This window comes from Protopterus annectens, chromosome 6.part1 (assembly GCF_019279795.1).
Source record: "Protopterus annectens isolate FY-2018-M chromosome 6.part1, PAN1.0, whole genome shotgun sequence".
NCBI lineage: Eukaryota > Metazoa > Chordata > Ceratodontiformes > Protopteridae > Protopterus > Protopterus annectens.
In genome coordinates, this window is record NC_056738.1 from 80315345 (window position 1) to 80337747 (window position 22403).

Below are 22403 nucleotides of genomic sequence, written 5' to 3' on the forward strand. Positions count from 1 at the left end.
CACAATTCCTAAGTATTTTTGAGAGGTGGTGATAAACAAAATGTTAAAAGAAAGATCGGTGAGGACAGAGAAGAGGGCACGTTTAATGTTTTAAGCTGTGTCAAACAGCATAACAGTAGTCTTGCTGGTATTTATACGTTTGTTGTTAGCTAACCTGTTCCAAAGTACTTAAAATCAAGCTGCAGCTTTGCAGAGATCTTATGAGTTGATTTCCCATGCCTATCAAGCACTACATCGTCTACATACATTATGCAGTCAGATGTTGGGAAATCCCAAGAGAGATCATTAATAAATAATGAGACTAGAAGTGATCCAAGAACGGAACATTGTAGGACTCAGCAGGAATGTTTCCATTTACTGAGGAATTGTAATTTCTATATATAGTGTAGGATCAATTAGATGGGTAGTTGCGAAACCATTACACAAAAACTAAAGATAAAGTGCAGTGTGTGAGCTTATTTAGTAATTGCTTATTTAATAATTGCTTAAGACTGATTGTTTCAATGGCTCTTTTGAGATCAAGAGATTTTGCACCAGTCATCAGATCTTGATCCACATTGTTATAAATTTTATCAGTGACTAGGTATACATTTAAAGTATTGTAAATGAGATGGAAATCATGTTGTTTTGCAGCTAGTATATCATACTTAAAAAGTTATTCTAGTGTTAATTATTTTTCAGGTATGTTGTCAATAAGGCGAAAGTCTGAGGGTTTTTTCTGCTCCGTGTGTTTTAGGAAGAGGCATAACTAGCATGTGTTTAAAACTTAAAGGAACAGTGTTTTGTAGTGAGAGATAAAATAAGTATAAATCTAATAGCTTTACTTAGAAAAGGCTGCCTACTCCAAGGATTTCTGGGTATACAGAGTGGAAGAAGGAACTGTAATTGTAGCAGATCATTTCTAACAATTCTTGCATTCTTTTCTACACAATAGTTTTTGAAGAAGAAGGGGATGATTGTATTAGTTTGCGAAGTGGTGCAGAAGGAGTTGCAGGTGGAGTATGAGTGAAGTGTGTACCATTGTGAGACTATATATTGTCAATGCAGCGATATCATTAATCATAGCTAAGTGGAGTTTGGCTGTGGAGAACTGTTGGAGAAAGATGCTTTTGTTACAGATGGATTTTGATATGGTGCCAACATTCTTTGGACTGACCAAGGTGCTTTAGTTGCTGTTACCATAGGAATTCAGATTTGGCTAATTTGATATATATTCTAACTCGTTGCTTAAGAAGAAGATATTTGTTTTGCTTAAGGTTATTAGAGGGATCAGCTTTTCATTCTTTTCAGGCTAAGTCTGTGAGTTTTATAACAATGCTTATCTCTTTGTTAAGTCAGTAGAAAGGCCTTCCTTGACATCTTATTTTTTTTCAAAGGGTATAGTCTATCTTGAATGGATACAGCCAGATTATATAATGTGGAAAACAGTTGTTGGGCCAGTGCACTTGTAAAACATGTTCCAATCCATGTGTCTAAGTTCAGTCAGTAGGATTTCATGAGGTAGCACAACTTCTTGAAGTGATGATTTCTGAAAGGAATTTGGAAGCTCTAAATGTCCAGCTACAGAGAAAAGGATTGTGATCACATATGCAGTTAGGTGGAATATTCAGGGTACATAGTTTTTTATTAATACTGGTTAGAAGGACATCTAGTATGAATCTTACTTTGGTATGAGAGTTTAATCTAGTGCTTTAATTTACTAGTTGTCAAGTTTCGAGAAGAAGCTAGACTGAATAACTAACCTTTAATATCCCTTTTCCCATTCATGTTTAAGTCTCCCATGAGGATCGGTGTCTACTTGTTACTCACACAAACGATATCACTCAGGGACATTACTGGCAGCATATATCCACCTCCAGCCTCCCCTGCTGTACCACTCAGGGACATAACTGGCAGCAGATATCCACCTCCAGTTCTCATGCTGTATCACTCAAGAACATAACTGGCAGCATATATTCACCTTCAGTTCTTGTACTATCTTAGTCAGGGACATAATTGACAGCAGATATCCACCTCCAGCTGCCCTACTGTATCACTCATGGACATAACTGACAGCAGACATCCACTTCCAGCTGCCCTACTGTATCACTCAGGGACGTAAATGGTAATAGATATCCACCTCCAGCTCTCATGCTGTATCACTCAGGGACATAAAAGACAGCAGATATCCACCTCCAGCTCCCCTACTGTATCACTCAGGGAAATAACTGACAGCAGATATCCACCTACAGCTCCCTTGCTGTATCACTTAGGGACATAATTGGCAGGAGATATCCATCTCCAGCTTCCTTGCTGCATCATTCAGGGATATAACTGGCAGCAGATATCCATCTCCAGCTCCCATGCTGCATCATTCAGGGACATAACTGGCAGCAGATATCCACCTCCAGCTCCCATGCTGTATCACTCAGGACATAAAAGACAGCAAGCATCCACCTCCAACTGCCCTACTGTATCATTCAGGGACATAACTGACAGCAGATATTCATCTCCAGCTCCCATGCTGTATCACGCATGGACATAACTGGCAGCAGATATCCACCTCCAGCTCCCCTACTGTATCATTCAGGGACATAACTAGTAGCGGATATCCACCTCCAGCTCCCATGCTGTATCATTCAGGGACATAAAAGACAGCAGATATCCACCTCCAGCTCCCCTACTGTATCACTCAGGGATATAACTGACAGCAGACATTCATCTCCAGCTCCCATTCTGTATCAGTCAGTGACATAACTGGCTGCAGATATTCACCTCCAGCTCCCATGCTGTATCACTCAGGGACATAACTGACAGCAGAGGTTCAGCTCCAGCTCCCCTACTGTATCACTGAGGGACATAATGTACAGTAGATATCTACCTCCACCTGCCCTGCTGTATCACTCAGGAACATTACAGTGGATATCCAACTCCAGATCCCCTACTGTAGCTCTCAGGAATATAACTGACAGCAGATTTTCACCTCCAGCTCTCCTACTGTATCTCTCAGGGACATAACTAACAGCAGATATCCATCTCCAGTTCCCCTACTGTATCTCCCAGGGACATAACTGATAACAGATATTCACCTCCAGTCCCCCTACTGTATCACTCAGGGATATAACGGACAGCAGATATCCACCTCCAGCTGCCCTGCTGTGTCACTCAGTGGCATAAACGACAGCAGATATCTACCTACAGCTCCCCTACTGTATCACTCAGGGACTTGATTGGCAATAAATGTCTACCTGTAGTTCCAAATACAGTATCATTCAGAGACTTGAGTGACAACAGTTATCTACCTGCGGATCTATGTCAGATGATTGACCAAAACAGCGAACTGCATAAATTCGAAAGTAAAAATATCAAACCAGCTTTTTTATCATTGCCAGTAAAACTAAAATATTTTTTTTTTTGTAGGAGGGCCACTCCCCCTGCATATAATGCACACTGACTCTGAGATTGCACCACATTGGAGAAAGGGCAAACTCTTGGTCCCCAGAAATAATGGCAATGAGCAAAAAAGCCAGTTTGATGTTTTTACTTTTGGAATTATACGGTTCATTTTGGTCTGTTGTTCATCTGACACAAACCCACACCTGTAGCTTGACACACAGTATTATTCCAGGTCTTGACTAATAGAAGGTATCTACCTATAGCACCACACACAGTATCCCTCAGGGACTTTACTGACACGACATATCTACCTGTAGCTTGACACATAACGTCATTCAGGGTCTTGACTGATAGAAGATATCTACCTGCAGCTTGACACATAACACCATTCATGGTCTAGACTGATAGAAGACATCTATCTATCTGTAGCCTGACACATAATATCACTCAGGTCTTGACTGATAGAAGATATCTACCTGTAGCTTGACACACAATGTCATTCAGGGTCTTGACTGATAGAAGATATCTACTTGTAGCTGGACATATAACATCACTCAGGTTCTTGACTGATAGAAGATATCTGCCTGTTGCTTGACAGAAAACATCATTCAGGGTCTTGACTGACAGAAGATGTCTGCATATAGATCAGTACATAGTATCACTCAGGGATTTGATTGACAGGAGATGCCTATCTATAGCTCCACCCACAGGGTTTTCCATACATCTCAACTGTCCAGATTTTTGCTTCATATTTTCAGTCTGTTCCTCATAAAATTTGTGTTTTTTCTTGCAAATCATTGAAGATTAAGTCACTAAATAATGACATACATTTGAGTTTCATTCATATCCTTCTGGAAACTTCTAAGTTTATAAGAGCAATATTTAAAATCTGTCCCTATTTTTGGGTCTTTCTCCCCCCATTATTTTAGGCTTTGTCCAGATTTCTTATGGTAAGTGGTTGAGAGGTATGGGATCTTCACTGATTGAAGATATCTACCCATAGCTTGGTACAAATTATCACTCAAGGACTTGGATGGCAGAAACTTTCTAACTGTAGTATCAATGAGTGCCTTATTTGCCAGAAGATCTCTAACAGCTCTATACATTTTCTTCCAGGTGGCAAGGCTGCAAAACTTTTCCATAGACTCCATCTGAGAGAAAGGAACAGACTTTAAAAAATGCTGACTTTCTATGCATGAATATTCCAGAAAATATGGCTTATTCAATAACCTGAACACTAATATTGTCTGTGGATGAAATTCAGATTTTAAAAATAAAATTAATTTCTTGGTGGACATTTTTTTCCTGTGAGAGCAGCGTTTTTTTTAAAATAACATGTTGTGATGTAAGCAAACAGTAAATGTTTCATGGCTAGGATAAGCTTTCAGAATGTGTGATTAAAAAGGTGGTGTTTAGTCCTGTTTTGTGGGATATGAACACATTAGGCATTCCCCTTCCTTGACTCAGGTACATAAATAAAATTTCCATTTAGAGTTCTGTGAATTATCTACATTTCAAATAGTGACACCATAGGACACCATGAGTCCTCATTGACACATACATCAGGCCACCTGCTTTTCAAATGCTACCTATTGGCAATTCAAGGCAATGTGAGATTTTAAAGGCATGGTCAGATACGAGGAAAATAAGAATCTAGACTGGTAGGCAATCGCACTTAAGTATATTCAGCAAATGAACAGTACACTAAATGCTATAAATGAAATGCAATCGACATCACTTATTAGATAATATCAGCAAAGGTGACAAGAAGCTGCAATCTGTATATTTGTCAGTGAGATTAGATTACTATGCCAAGCAATATGAATCCACAAGAAAGAGAAGTAATAACAGCTGGCGGAAAAAAGGACAAGCTAGGACAAAGTCGCAGCAGGAATTTCAGAAGGTAACCACTCTCACAAAGTTAGCAATGTCCCTGATTTCAATTTTATGATGCAATGTGAAAAAGAAAAAAAAAACTTTTAAACTTTTGAAGACTGCAGCTTTGGATATGCACGTATATTGATACTTCCAAAACAGGCAAAGGTCAGTCTGAAAGGGGAAATGAGTAACACGTCACATGACTGTAGTCAGTTTTTCTTATGAAAACATTTAAGGTGGGTGGTATCACTGTGCATCCAATAACATTATTCTTCCAAAAATGTAAAGATGGGAGTTCCAGCTATTAAATATTTCCAGTTGCCAATGGCTTTCTCCCCACCCACAAACTAGAATAAACATTTTTTATGGACCGTCATATACTCTGCCCTGGATTCCATTCATGGTTTATACAGAAAGGGAAAGCTTCCATACCTGCCTGTACTGGAATATTACCTACACAGAAGGCGGTCTGGTATATGTCACACTTTAAATGTGTTTTGCCACTACACTAGAAAATGCACACTCCTGACTGTGTGGTAGAATTCTTTCATATATGCGTTTAAAAATGCATATCTATTAGCAGCCTTCCAGTAGTCAGTATCCACATGTTCAAATCTCTGCTCTGACATTGTATTACACAATTAATACGAGTTTCCTCATCATACAACGGTTTGTCACAAACTCGTATGATCTGCATTGTGTGGTGTGCCATCCAGATGATAGATCTGTTAGACCTTCACAAGTAAACTACTTTGAAACGCTTAAATTAGTTATACAGCACATGTAAGTAATATAGTTTCTGCTGAATGTTTCAGGTAAACTGTTTCTCTTTGCAGACCTAGAAAATTCTTCAGAAAGGAGACAGCTAAGAGCAACACGGCGATGTTGTCAGCAGCCTAAAACTCTCAACAGTCCAGAGGATAGCATATATTATAACCAGCTAAATGTGAGTTCAAAGTTGCAGTAAAGCTGTTTTGCTGACTACGTTTTCAGATGGTAATACAGTTAATAATACCTGTGCCTGCCCACTTCAACCCCACCCCCATGTTGCTGAGCCTCTTGTCCTGAGCATGTGCTTAGGCTCTTTATCTGTTGCTTTCATGTCAGGATGTCTGCCTTCACGGTGAATAATTGATGTGGTTTATCAAAGACGAGTAAGATGCATGCTTCATCAGGCTCACTAGAGCCCTTTGATCAAAAAAAAAAATTATGCTTTGACTTTTGATATTATCAGCATCTGCTTGCATTCAACACAAAATCACTTTGAATTAAAAATTAACGACTTGCTGCTTTGCTTTGACTGTATATTCTCTGCCTTCTCCACAGGGAATTTTAGAATACCAAGGGAGCAAGAGGAAGCCAAGAAAACTTGGGTAAATATCTATCTTCTTTCACAACAACTGTAAACAGCATTTACCCTCTGTAGTACTATATGTACTATAGAGAGATTTTTAAAATCTGAAATGTAGGAATGCAGACTTCTTTTATTATGTTCTGCTTTAGTAACTTGTAATACATTTTAGTTGTTCCTTCAGCTTTATAGAGGGCCAGTTTTCATTAACAGTAGAATAAATATTTATCAGAGAAATACTTTATTGTACCCACTTTTAGTACTGAATTAGAAGAGTAATACTGCAAGGAACATGTAGAAATTTAATGGTAGGGCCACTATATTCAAGACAAATAACTCTAGTAGAAACCAAGAACTTACCGGCAGCCTATTTAGCAGAAATTGCTTCCATTTTACCATAAGGTAATGGGATGAGATTTTAGGGGTTTATGAAACAATGAATCTGTTTCCCTTACCAAAGTGCCATCTCTAATCCTGTGCTTCATTTCTGTCCTGTAGCCAAATCAAAGTGCTGGACGCTGAGGATGAGTATTATAAGTTATTGTCAACCGCTGAACCTATCAGTAAAGAAGGGCCAGTTCTCACGGAAAGTTAAACATCCCAGCTACTGGGCAGCTCAGATACTAAGTAAGTACAAACTGGACCCAGAATCTGTATAATTTTCTAAAATGTATTTTGAAAAACCCAAATAATAATACCACATCTGTTTAAAACTGCAAAGCAGTTGAGTATTTCAGGGCTTTAAAGAACAAGTTCTGGGTTCGCTCGCACAACTGAATGGTCTTTAAAAATCTTCTATAATGTGTATTTTATATATATAGATATATATATATATATATATATATATATATATATATATATATATATATATATAGTTGGGGTTCAGAAAGTTAAAGACAGTGCTAAGCCGTTTTACCATTGATGGTAGCCATTTAGCCATTTCCCATACTTTCACAACCTTACTGCAATGCTTACCTTGAAGAGGTGTAGCACAATGGCGGTCAGTCTCTCTGGCCTACCACAATTGCTATTGAGGCATTTCAGGGGAGAGGCATACAGTAATTAGCCATATGCTCTTCCCCAGAAATGCCTACATTAGGCACTTTACACAGCCAAGTGATTCATAGAAGTGCTTGACTATGTAAAACCTTACTGCTAGTTGCAGTAATTAACGCAGCCAAAAGCTCACATTCTCTCATTACTTTCACTGGGTGAGATCATGTTAGATGTAAATGCCAGGGAATTTAGCAGATAGGTAGTATTTTTGTGTGTGTGTGTGTGTGTGTGTGTGTGTGTGTGTGTGTGTGTGTGTGTGTGTGTGTGTCTGGGAGGTTAGTTAGATAGTTAGTGGATGGTTAGGGAGACTATGTGGCTGTGTGTGAATTGTTGAGTGTGTCCATGAGTGCAATCAGGCAGGAGGGTGTTCAGTGTACAGTGGGTGGGCGTGTGTGCATGTATGACTGTGTGAATCTTTGTGTGCGTGTATGTATACATGCATACGTGTGCATGACTGTGTGAATCTATGTATGTGTGTGTTTGTCTGTCTGCCATAATCAAACTCCTCTTTACTAATGAGCACACAGTGCAACACTGGAGGCAGGAAGACACTAGGCACCAGGGACATTATGTACAAAACCATAAGTTACTTCAAAAACTAATGGAACAATATGTTTTGCAGTATGAAAGACGTATGACTGAGAGACATTAGACACCAGAGACAATCATATTGTTACCTAATCCACTTAAAGAGTTAATAGAAATCTGGTTTTGCAACACAAAGTATAATATGGTGGAAAAAGTATGAAATACTAACATCTGGCATTATTGACTGACTGTAATGCCCATGAAGTATGGGAGCTGTGCTCCAGACTTCCAGAAAAAGCCAAGAACACTAGATGACACAAGGGAATCTTTATAAATATTACTTTAATCCAATGAAAGAGTAATTGGAGCAACAGGTCTCGCACCATAATACATTTTCTGAACAATAAAGGAACTCTAATGACTGGCATTACTGACTGACTGCAATCATTCATGCTACATGAGGGAAGGGGAAAATACACCAGGATGTTAGCCAAAACACTATCCATCCCATAGTACCTTTTTTTAGGCACTGCCAAACAGACAAACCTTCCCACATAGTAAAAGCTTCTCAGGACAAGCTAAAGGTGTTACTGCTCAATGGTAGAAGTCTCAACAAGAAACTGCACTCCCTGGAAGCTCTCCTTACCTTGGAGACTTCTGACATCTGTGCAGGTACTGAATCATGGTTCAAAGCCATGGAAAGCACTCCTGCAGTGCATGGCTATAATGCCTTTCATACATTCCAGCCACCCACTGAACATGAACGAGCAAAAGGCGGAGGTGTATCTATCTACATAAAGGATAATCACACCTCAAGGCTTGGCAAACAATATGACATGCTTGAGCTACTCTATGTCCAACTAACCTGGAGCAGCTAGTCTGCACTCCCATTAGTGGAACAAATATCCTAGATCTGGTACTCACAAATATGGGAAAGTGATGACCCCCCCCCCCCCAGTGTGCTATCTTCACTGGTAAGATCAGATCACAATCAGACTCCCTTGAAATAAAGGTAAAACTAGTCCCCCTACCTAACCCAAATACTTTAAGAACTTGTCTAAGGTAAATTACCTGTATTAAGGAACAGCATAGCTAGTTTCCAAGCTCCCCCAATCTAGAAAACCCACAAATCTATTCAGAGGTGGACTTAAAAGCCTTGCGCAGCCATATAAACAACTGTGCAGAAACAGCAGTACCAGACCAAAATTAACCATGATCAAACTACAAAAACAAGCCACCCTTGTGGACCCATAGTATTAATAGGTTGTATAACTAAAGAAAGAAATCCCTGACAAGAAGTAAGAGAGAATGTGCACAACAGAGCAAAAAGTCCCTCAGTAGACTGAACAAGAGACTCAGGGAACTAGTCAAGTCTGTGAAAGTAGAATTGAGTTTAAAGTAGCCACCAAAGCTAAGGATAACCATAAGGCATTTTTCAGTTATGTCTGCAATCTTAAGGGCAACACCCATCAATGTGCACAATTAGTTGTAGACGGCATCACCTACACTCAGCCGAAAGATATAGCAAATCTACTGGCTGACAGATTCAGCTCAAATTTCACCTCCCCATTACCCCCAGTTTTCCCCCTAGAAATACCCTCCACCACTCTACCTCTAGTTATCACCAAAGACCAGGTTGCCACTCTGCTCTCTATAGATAAAAAAATGGCTTCATTGGGGCCTGCCGATATACCAGGTTGCCTCTTAAACTGCTAAATTAGGACTTTTCAAGCCCATTAGGATCTCTATTTAACCACACACCCTGGACTGGCTTTGTTCTGATAGAGTGTTGGACAGCAACAGTCATCCCTCTGCATAAAGGGAGATCATCTACTGACCCGTGAAATTACAGACCCATAAGTTTGATTAGTCTTATATGTAAGGCCATGGAAAGAATAATCATGGGCCTGATAAATAATGACATAAGAAACCTCCAAACACCGGACAGACCCAATTCAGCTTTGTCAAGGGCAGTTCCTGCCTATTGAATCTTGTGGATTTTTTTTGAGAAAATCACTAAGACCTTGGATGAGGGTAAAACAGTACATACCACCTAACTTGACCTGACCAAGGCATTGGACACATTTTCACACTCTGGTATTATAAATAAACTCACAAAACTGGGCATAAATTCCTACGTCACCAGATGGATAGCCAACTGGCTCATGGACAAGACAAGTGGTTAAAGTGGGTGAATCCAGATCCAGCAAGTGGCCACTTACTAGTGGTGTTCCACAGGGCTCAGTACCGGGGCGACTCCTGTTTGAAATATACTTCTCTGAAGTCAAGGCTAATGTGGAAGGCCTCTGGATGATAAAGTTTGCAGAGGGACTGCAAGCTGGGGCCATTCACTGAAACCCCAGTGATGTAGATATCCTTCAGGAGGTCTTGACCAAACAAGTGATTGGTGCCAGAACCATGGCCTAAAACTAAATGTGAAAAAATGCATTATCATACCATTTGGGAAGTTAAACACCCCTGAAAATTACAGCATCAATAGCACACTCCTAAGAGTAGACTCAGAGGTGAGAGATTTCAGTTGCCTGAACTTTAACTGGCATATGTCCACAGTGGTGAGGAAGTCGTTCTATGTGGCACAACTATAAGAAACGGTATGGCATCTAAAGCCAAGGAAATTTTAGTCCTGCTGTACTCAGTGCTCATTAGACCAATAATCAAGTACAATGCACCATTTGGCATGTACTTGACTAGGCACTTATGGCAGCTGCTGTGACCACAGCGGTTCCTCAGAAAGAAAATACAGGGTGTAAACAACATGTGCTCTGCAGTTAGACAAACAGCCCATTCCCTTTATTCTGTCTCCTACCAACTATTAAGGGGTGACCTATGCCTGGCCTACAAGGCACTCACAAATCCAGCCCTGGTGGAGGTGTACACATCTGCAAGTCAAACAAACACAAGATCATCCAATCTAGGGATCTAAACTTCATCAGCTACTCAAATAAAACATGCTGGAGAGACAGATATGTGTCTTAGAGACTGCCCCTTCTTTGGAACAGGCTTCCTATTCACATTAAGCAGAGCCCTTCCCTGGCCCTCTTCAAATGCAATTTGGATCATGGATGGGGAATCGCAAATTCACACCTGGGGTAGTGCCCATGTTCTCTATGGGCAGTGGCAGTCTGTAAGATACTCAATGCATACGCACAAATCCATGCCATCCTCTTGCCCCTAGATGCCATATATTTGTTAAATTGGGTTATATTGGCTAGGCTTGTAAGGGCTCTTAAGCCATTAGCCTAGCAATCTCCTTTGAACCTATCTAGAGTATAGTCTATAGCTTAGCTCCAGGTGTAACCTCTCTCTATCTGTCACCTACAAGAAAGCAACACATTTGGTGTTGAATCTGGAACCACATTCAGAAACTGAAGCCTATTATAGCAAATACTTTCCAAACTCACAAAGTCTTGCTGGACAAAGTGTCTCTGTACTTCACAAAGACAGTTATGTTGGTACAAACAATGCTATTAATGAATACTACAGTTTGAGGACTTGCAAAATCCCTCATGGATATATGACCATTCAGATAGTATTTATAAGTGAGATGGTGAAGCCTTAACCCAAAAAAAGTTTTGGTGTTTCACTGAGCTTAAATATGTGTAGGTGCAGTACAGTAGCTGATGCTGGCAGTTTGCGTACACTTGTTTGTATGTTTTGATCATGTGTTTATGTGTACTGCTGGAAAGTCATGTGTTAGGACTTTTACTTTAATTTTTTTAATGCCCTGTGATTCATTAAATTAGTCATCATTTTCAAGACGTGAATCTATACAACTACACCCTTCCTGAGTAAGCAAGCACCATGGTTTGGGGTGATCTAGTATCATCCTTTCAGTTAGAAAATCAAATGTTCTTGATTCATTTCTGCAGTATATTCAGAGTCCCAAATGTCAACTCTGCAGTTTCAGACTAGAATATAGAAAATGTGCTGTATGCCAGAGCTGTTCTCCCACCAGGTCAACTGTGTCTGCAGTAATATGAAAGTATCCATTACTAAGATTTGCACCGGCATGGAGAGCAGATAGCTCTGTTATTATATTAATATCAGTGAAAAAAAGCAAGCAGCAATATCTGTCTAGCTATTTATTTATTTACTTTATTTATTTTATTTACTTCTGTTTTGTAAACGTGATAAGTGAACTGGTCCAAAGACCTTTTACAGGCATGATCCAGGCCAATAGAGTAAGGACAATTGCAAACAAAGAACAGATTACATACAAAAATACTACATAAAATGTAATATAAAGAACAACAAACAGTTATATCAGTATTACATTATTACAGTGAAATATAAGCTGCAAAAGAAAATTTGCAAAACAGTAAGTGTACCTATACTCCAGTGAAGAATAGCAGAAAAGACTTTAGTACAGCTATTACTAAGAACATAATATAAGATATGCTTAAATGCTACTGCATGGGTCGACACTATACCCAGGCTTTATGTAAGTTGGATAGGAAAGCAGTGTCTAGTGCTATCACCATTTGTAGACTAGTAACAGAGGGGAGACTAGTAAGTTCCATAGGTACCAGGCTTGTCTGAGACATACTCCTGATTACCTCTCTTATCTGTAATCACTAGTGTGCAAAAAATGGGTTTGCACTGGAAGATCAAGATTGTAGAATCTTAGGAAAATCCTTGGGAATTTTTGTTTCCCCAAGATGTAGCAGTCTCAGAGTAAGTTTTCTTAAGTTGTGGAGTTGTGAAGATTGCATAGTAAAAACACTATTTTTAGTGTTACTTTTACCTTCAACTGCCATTTACTATTGAGTATTTATGATGCTTTGTGATCCCACTTAGGAAGTCAATCATAAAACACTCATGCCTTCATTATAAGCCAGCACCATTGCCAGATTAGTACTAAAGAAAAAAAGTAGCCATTGACATTGCTAGATAAGTACCAGAGAGGGAGGGGAGAGCAGCAAGCTCCATTTCTAGTTTAATGCCAGAGAGGATGAGTAAGCTGTTCCATTTTAAGTTAAACATGTAGGGAAAGTAATCAGTTCCATTTCCTGAGGAGTACCAGAATGAAAAACTAACAGCTCTATGTCTAGAAGTTTAATTTATGGTGTATAATCCCCAAGCATGACAGATGTCCATACCAGGCTCATCTAGGTTTGTTACTAAACACATTTCTCCCAACCCCAGATTATGTGACCATCCTACAATTCTATTTATTGTTCCTCTAAAAACTGAAGCTTTCTATCTACAATGTATGTAGACAATGGCTAAGACATAAAAGTCATGACATTTTTGATAGTCAAAAGACACAGTGCCACTATTGCCCTGAAAATTTAGTTCACCTTAGAACACAACTACAGTTAGCCGTTTTGATGAGCTAAATCTTGCAGAGCACAAATAGTCAACAGCTTATTACATTGAGATGAGTTTATGTTTCGGTACCCGTTTCTTTTAAGGTGTAGTTATGAATATGCAGTGGTATTATCTCAGCTTCCATTAAACTGGTGCATTTGTCTTGTCCAAAATGTTTTTTTGTCTTCAGTCCAAGCATTTTCCTTATGCGTGTCTGGTAGGTAGAGTCCAAATGATAGGGTTACCACCTGACCCACTTTACAAGGGACAGTCCCTCTTTGGGCAGTTGTGTCCTGCAAAAAATTGTAAAAATGGCCAATAATTTGAGATTTTAGGGCAAAATTATTTCCCTTGTTTTATGTAATACTTGCATAAAACAGTTATTGTGCATCTGAAACACCTAAATGTTATCAGAAGCAGAATAAGCAACTAAAACGCTACAAGAATAAGCTTTTATTTAGGCAAAAAAGTGAAGTTCTTTCCTTTGTACTGGCTGTGGGTATGTTTTGGCCTGAAAAATCTGATGTTTGTACCACAATTGTCCCACTTTAGGCATCTGAGAAGTGGCAACCGTACCAAATGATGCTGCATGCATTCACTGTTTCTGTCTGTCATTTGTTTTCTTTCTGGAGGTGTAAAGGCTAGTTATGGTAAACCATCATTCAGGCAGCCATCAGGGAATTGTTGTGTAATGGTCCTAACCTCTGCCCTTGGTAATTACATGTGCACCTGCAGATAAAAGGGTATGCAGGACCTTCACTGAGGGTGTGCACATTCCTGCCCACATTCCATGAAGATTACCATGTACATGGCTTGGCAGGGGTGGGGCCAGAATCAAACTGTGATTATTGCTGTCTGCAAGATGCCTTTCTTCCAGTAGGTGGCCACAGTGCTTACATAGACATTAACCTCAAACCTCGCAACATCAAAAAGCAAATAGAGGATTACTACCACATCAGAAACAGTTGACAAAAATTCACTTTTATCTCATCTTTGTAAAATGTCACACCACCATAGAATGTTTTTTTGAGAAGTACACTACATAAATGTATACCATTACTCTGTAGTGTGCTACTCTTGAAAATTCCACAGCTAGACCAACAAGAATTCACATACAGCAACTGTCACAAATACAGGAACACTTTTCATGAACACTCACAAAATGCAGCCATTTCTTATGTTTCCATGTTCTCTGCTTCCATGGATTCTACACTAGTATTTGTTCATGTTGTGCTCACATGTACCACAAAATAAGTACATGCCAAAAATAAGAATTACCTTAAGTGATGACTGGTAAGTAAAACTGGTACAGGTGCATGACACATGGGACAATAACATTGACTGGTTTAGACATGTTTTGTTTTGGAAGATTTTTCTGCCCTCCCTGTTATAAGCTATAATATTCAAAACATTTGTCAGCCATCACAGAGCCCTTTTACACTGTACCAGACCTACAGCATGAACATGTAGATCTCCCAGTCTCAGACAATTATCCCTCATTCTTGCCCAAGACATGGCTGAAGGTTCTTATTTTTGTAATGGAGGTCTGTGGCAATACTTTGCAAGATTAACTCCACAGATTTTGTTTCTAAACATTGTAAGTTATTCCAAGATTGCTACCAGTGGTATTCCAAAAGGTCTGTGCAGTACTGGGAATGGCACAGAATGCCTACGTATTCCTGGAATAAATTACAAAGATCTTTGAATACCTAATGAGCTGCATGCAGTGACTTTTACAGGACAATGTAATAGTTCTGTAATCTGCACAAGGATTTCCCCATCCAGAAGGTATGTGAAAGTATACATATATCTCAATGTATAATTTGTGTGTGTGTGTGTGTGTGTGTGTGTGTGTGTGTGTGTGTGTGTGTGTGTGTGTGTGTGTGTGTGTGTGTGTGTGTGTGTGTGCGTGTGTGTGTAGTTCCAGTTTGTACTGTCAAACATTGATTTCATGGACAGAATAAACTGCTGTTTTTTTTTACATCGAACATTGATTTTGTTGAGGGTAGGATTTGCCAAAAGTCAATCAGTTGTTCTTGTGTATGGCATTTGTTTTTGGTTAAGGTAAGTGCTTGAGTGTTAATGTCAAAATTTTTGAATATACAGAAAGTCAAGAAACCTCGTACTAGCCAAAACCAGCAAGGAAACCAGCAGATTAGCATACTGAAATCTTTATTACCGCTTTTCTCAAAAGACTTCTTCAGAATAAACATCCCCACCATGATTGGTGGCTAGTGACTTCAAATCAGTTGGGGGCTGCATGAGACAGCTGAATGGGTGGGGCCAATGGGAATGGGGTGTGGCCAGCTAGGAATGGGAGTAGCTATGTTCAAAATCACAAAAACTGGAACTTTAATTAAATACTCTGCCCTGGGTGACAAACCGTCATTATGAGAGTCCAATCAAGACAAAATGAAGTGTAGAAGAAAAAAATATTTCAATGCATGACAGCTTACTTAATATCTAGATAGAAACAAAAAAGGTTGCAAGGCATAAAAAAATTACTTTTTAAATACATTACTGGAATGCCAGTCAAAGTCAAGTATAAGAATAAAAAGCAGCACCCAACTCAAACCACTTCTCCTTGCACTGCAGTTCTAATTATAAGTTATATTCATCTTTTTAAAAGTACCAAGTAACATGCTGAAAGTAGCAGTTTCTGTGATACCCCCACTTGTAAAAATGTTTCTTATCCAAAAAAGACCTGCTGCCTGACAACAACTATCTACTTGTTTCATGGAAAAAACATGATCAAAGTAAAAAATGAACAGCAAACAAGAAACAAGCTCAAGATAAATTGCTTAAAGGATTACTGCACAGGTTATGGACCACACATGACAGATTGTCATTCTGTTTAGTTTATGGGTAAAGTATGCAGAGATGACTGCAAGTCTACAACAAAGGTAATGAGCTTCTTAAAATACTATAATCCTGTCCTTTATTACAAATACTGTCATATGCATTTCAATACCTAAGGCTTATACATTATCTAGTTATGTAAATATTCTCTGCATGGCAACAATAAAAAGGCTTTCAGTGTTGGTAATTCTTTAACAGTATGCTTATTAAAAGCTTACTTGCATCTTACAATCTCAGACAAGCTTACCTGATGGTCATGAAAGCATTGCTACTTAAACACAGAGCAACGGGCACTTTCTGAATAATAAGAAGCACAAATCAACAGTATACAAATGTTACAGAAAACCAGAACATTCTGCAAAATCAAGCAAGAACAGATGAAAAGCCACGGTTGTACTTGTGGTCTACCTTGGATGGGGATACTCTGCACATTTATACTGCATAACTGTTCCTTGCCTTGCTTGGACACATCCAGAGTCACTACATGGGGTAGTGGGGTGCAACAACACAATTTGAAGTGTCTCTGGCAGACTGTGATGGCCCTGACACATTTGTCATACCTCTCAACATCAGAGCAAGAAATCTGGACAAAGCCATACATAGAAGTGGGACAAAGGCCCAAAAATAAGGATAATATTTAAAATGTTGCTCTTATAAACTTTCCTTGTGGATTTAGAGAAAGCATATGACAGGGTGCCTAGAGAGGAGTTGTGGTATTATATGAGGAAGACGGGAGTGTCAGAGAAGTATGTAAGAGTGGTACAGGATATGTACGAGGGTAGTGTGACAGCAGTATGGTCTGCAGTGGGAGTGACGGATGCATTTTAAGGTGGAGGTGGGATCACATCAAGGTTCAGCTCTGAGCCCTTTCTTATTTGTAATGGTGATGGACAGGTTGACAGACGAGATCAGACAGGAGTCCCCGTGGACTATGATGTTTGCAGATGACATTGTGATCTGTAGTGAGAGTAGGGAACAGGTGGAGGAGACCCTGGAGAGGTGGAGATATGCTCTAGAGAGAAGAGGAATGAAGGTCAGCAGGACTAAGACAGAATATATGTGTGTGAATGAGAGGGAGGATAGAGGAATGGTGAGGATGCAGGGTGTAGAGGTGGCAAAGGTGGATAAGTTTAAATACTTGGGATCAACACTTCAGAGTAATGGTGAGTGTGGAAGAGAGGTGATGAAGAGTGTACAGACAGGATGGAGTGGGTGGAGAAGAGTGTCAGGAGTGATTTGTGACAGACGAGTACAAGTAAGAGTGAAAGGGAAGGTCTACAAAAGGGTAGTGGGACCAGTTATGTTATATGGGTTGGAGACAGTGGCATTGGCAAAAAGACAGGAGTCAGAGCTTGACATGGCAGAGTTGAAGATGTTAAGATTTGCACTGGGTGTGACAAGGATGGACAGGATTAGGAATAGGTATATTAGAGGGTTAGCCCAGGTTGGAAGGTTTGGAGACAAAGCCAGAGAGTCAAGATTACGTAGTTTGGACATGTGCTGAGGAGGGATGCAGAGTATATTGGGAAAAAGATGCTAAGGATGAAGCTGCCAGGTAACAGGAAAAAAGGAAGGCCTAAGATGAGGTTTATGGATGTGGTGAGAGAGGACATGCAGGTGGTTGGTGTGACAGAGCAAGATGCAGAGGACAGGAAGAAATGGAAACAGTTGATCTGCTGTGGTGACCCCTGATGGGAGCAGCCGAAAGAAGAAGAAGAAGTCTTTAATGATTTGCCTCTAATTTGCCAGAAAACCACAATTTTATGAAAAATGGACCAAAAATGTGATGCAAAAATATAAAGTAGCCACACAATACAGCTGGGAACCTGTCTAAGAAAGGACACTTTTTTAATAGCAGTACTGTTAACTTGAGCAGCTGACAAAATAAATGAAGCTACATGCATTTCTGAAATAAAAGTAATCTATAACTCTGATTATTACAGTTATTTGTTAATTATAAACCCTCCATGTTTTCTTCCAAAACTGCCATTTTGTGGAGGGATTATTAGAGGGAGAGCAACATTCTGAGCCAAAATCAAAGACAGTTGAGAGGTTTGGATATGCCTAATTCTATAAAGCAATTTATTTGCATGTACCTCTCAACCTGTTAACGCAGGAAATCTGGACAAGGCCAAATATATTGGGGGAACATACAAACAGTAATAAATAGTGCTCTTGTATAAACTTAATTGATAGAATAACAAGTCTTGCTTTAGCATGTATTTTTCTGAAGGTTATGAAGTCTGAAACCCAATGTCTGTAATTATTTAGTGACTTAATTCCTAAATGATTTGCCAAAAAACACACATTTTATGAGGAACAAACCAAAAATAAGAAGCAAAAATCTATTCATTCTGTAAAAATCTGGACAGTTGAGAGGTATAGTTCAGCAGGGGCTCTCTTTGAGTTTGCCACCCTTCCCTCTCACAAAATCATGGTCGAATGGAGCCTCCCACCTGCAGCCATTCCAATGTCCCATTACTTGGCTATTTCACCCCATTTACCATAAACACTGTAATGTGCATACTGCTTTACTTCTATGATGATTTGGATTTCACTTGAAAGTTTTATTTTGCATTTTACAGCACAAACAGTAAGACATCTGCTAAACAATGCAATGCAGTCTCACAATGAAAATAGACTTAGCATTAAAGCTTCTCTGCCCTTGAAACTCACATTCATTGAAACAGCAGTGAAATCCACATTCAAAGAAAATACATTTGGCTAGTATAAAGATTACCTTTGGTCTGTTTTCAAATGATAGGCCCCTTGCACACAATACATACATGTGTTGTGTGATAAACCTTCCTTCAGCTTTTCCCAGTTAGGGGTTGCCACAGTGAATCACCTGTTTGCTCATGATTGGCAGTGGAGTTTTACAGTGTCGAGTTGCCAGCCCAGCACCCAACCTTCCACAGAAGGCACATACATGCACTCACACCTAAGGCCAATTTAGAGTATCCAATCCACCTACAGCATGTCTTTAGGATGAAACTGGAGCACCCAGAGGAAACCCATGTGACCACAGAGAGGACATGCAGACTCTACAGAGAAGGCACCCCAGCCAAGAATTGGACCAGAGAACCTCTTGCTGTGAGGCAGCAGCACTAACTGCTGCACCACTGCGGCCGCCTGTGTGATCCACCTTCCTGATTGTCTTAAATTATATTCCTTGTATAATGCAGTACAGTTGTTAGAGGGTGTTTTAAATGTATTGTTTTGAACATATTTCCAGTAAACAATGAAACAAAATGCATGTACCAGTAATGACAAAACTGCCCAAATGAGAACATTTCCATCATAAAAGTCTACTCAAACTTCTACAATCCACCAGTATCAGTAAATATGCAAAATCTCTGCAGAAGTAAAATTCATCTACAAAATTCTACATTAAAGATAATCTGTAACTAATGAAGAGGTTGCTGCTAGCAAACAAATTTATATTTCATTGTTTCATCTACAAATAAAGTGCCTGTATCTTTGTCAAAGAGGACATTTTTAGTATGGCAGCATCCACTCTGTGTAGGAGTAGAACCCACAGCCTTCTGCATTAAAAGCAAGTACACTACCTGTTGTGCTATTAACAAAGCAAGCAGACTTAGCATAAGCAGCACTAAACTTCTCTTCCCCTGCAGCTCTAAACTCCCTGTAAAATTTGTTCGACACTCAACTGTATATCTCTCAACTTCGCAGCACAAGAAATCTGGAAAAAGCCCAAAAAACAGGGACACATTTTAAACAATATAATCTTGGAGAGTTGCTAATTTAAAATGCTGTGTTACCACCATACATTTCACTACCAAGACTTGAACCCAGGAGCCTATGCAAAACAGTCAGAGCAACATACCACTATGCCAAATCATCTGTTTTATGAAAGTGAGGAAGACTGAAACTTAAAAGGCTACCATTTAGTGAATTCAGTTCTCACCATAGCTGTCAACCTCTTGGCACAAAACACCTGGGCAAAGCAAGTAATGGGGGAATACAGCCCTCAAACATATTCAGTGAATTCAGTTCTCACCATAGCTCTCAACCTTAGCACAAAAAACCTGGACAAAGCTAATAATGGGGGAATACAGTCCCAAAAATAGGGACAAATTTCAAATATCCATCTTATAAACTTAGAAAATTGCTAGAATAAAAGGTTTTGTGTTACCATGTACTTTCTTAAGAATATGAAATCTGAAATTCAAATGCATGTCATTTTTATTTATTTCACATTTGTTAACCAGGAAAAGTTTGACTTGGAACAAAAGCCAATTTTCAGCAGAGGCCCAGAAAGAAACACGTCTTTGTAAGATGGGAGGACACCAGTTCAAACCCACACAAACTCAGGGAGGACATGCAGACTCCACACAGAAGGCACACCAGCCAAGAATCAAGCCAGAGCACCTGTAGCTGTCAGACAACAATGCTACCACTGCACCACTGCACTCTTGACTGTGTAAAGACAAAAATACAGTCAGAAACCACATATTTTTATGAGGAACAGAACAAATATGAGGCAAAAATGTACAAATTTGTTTGCAAATGGTGGTGGGTAGCAAATTCAAGCTCTTGTCACCTGGGCCCAAGGTACACGGTTCAAGCCTGATTCTCTACCCACCACCATATAGCAACTGGGGCATTTCGCACACACAATATTCCCTCCTGCAGTTTGTCTAGTCCCATAGCTTTTATTTTATTGTTTTACAGCTGGGGGTGCTGCAGTCCTGCAGCCCAATAGCATGAACCACCTGCCCCACTATCACACAGAATTTGTACAATAACGTAACCAATCAACCACTACCCCACTAATTAACTTAACAATAAATGATTAAATAACCACTTTCACTCATTTATTTAAAAATATGACCATTCAATATATAAAAACATTTAGTTATAATTTATATAAACCCTCCTGTTTATTAAAAAGCACTTTATGTTGACCATATCATTCAACCCAGGTAACCCATCAGCACATAGTTTAATCTGCCACAATGCTTCTTTTTGTTCCAAATAATTCCTAAAATCCCCACATCTGAGATCAAAGTTCCCCTTTTCTATCATAGAGAAGAGGAACTTTTTGTATCTCTAGAGGGTCAGCCCAGGTTGGAAGGTTTGGAGACAAAGCCAGAGAGGCAAGATTATGTTGATTTGGACATGTGCTGAGGAGGGATGCAGAGTATATTGGGAAAAAGATGCTAAGGATGAAGCTGCCAGGTATCAGGAAAAGAGGAAGGTCTAGGATAAGGTTTATGGATGTGGTGAGAGAGGACATGCAGGTGGTTGGTGTGACAGAGCAAGATGCAGAGGACAGGAAGAAATGGAAACAGATGATCCACTGTGGCGACCCCTAATGGGAGCAGTCAAAAGAAGAAGAAGAAGACACTGTAAAGTGTGCTTGTATAAGACATTATTCTTCTTAATACAATGTAACTGTTCCCTTATGTGTTCATAGAGTCCTTCAGTGGTTATCCCAATTTAAAAAGCAGAGCAACCAGAATAAACACAAATATAAATATCTTTCCTACTTTTATAATTTAATTAATTAATTAATTAATTTATTGATTGTTGTAATTTATTGGAAGTTTTACTAAACAGTAATTATTTCATTTTTAATAATCAGTTTTATAAACAGAAAAAAAGTGTGGTTATGGGGTCTCCAGCCACCCCATCTTTTGCACATGTTGTGTTGGGTTGGTGGGAATCTATTGTTTTAAATTCTATTAAGGATTCTTTCAAAGTGGCTTATATAAGCAACTTGTTAATGATTTGTCCTTTGTGCTTAAAGGAACAGTGACTGATTGTGGGAAGTTTTTAAAAGGCTTAAATCATAAGTCTGAGTTTTTTAAGTTTGTTATGGGGGATTGTGGTACCCACATAAATTTTTTAGATGTTAATTTAGTGTGGGATTATAGTTCTATGAGTTTTGAGAGTTGCATTCATAGAAAAAAACTTTTACCAACGGTTATTTACATTATAGGAGCAATCATCCAAGTTTTATAAAGAAATATTTGCGTAGGGATTAATATATAAGAGCAAG

At 39.2% G+C, this 22403-nt stretch overlaps 1 protein-coding gene across 1 annotated transcript in view; it reads left to right on the plus strand.

Moving 5' to 3' along the window:
• The window catches only part of MYO3B (myosin IIIB), a 2630788-nt gene that overhangs the window by 2495772 nt on the left and 112613 nt on the right, over positions 1-22403 (plus strand). The window contains exons 25-27 of the mRNA XM_044075508.1: positions 6090-6199; positions 6580-6626; positions 7103-7231. Coding sequence (XP_043931443.1) covers positions 6090-6199; positions 6580-6626; positions 7103-7199 — 254 coding nt within the window. The 3' untranslated portion in view covers positions 7200-7231. The remainder of the gene's footprint in view (positions 1-6089; positions 6200-6579; positions 6627-7102; positions 7232-22403) is intronic.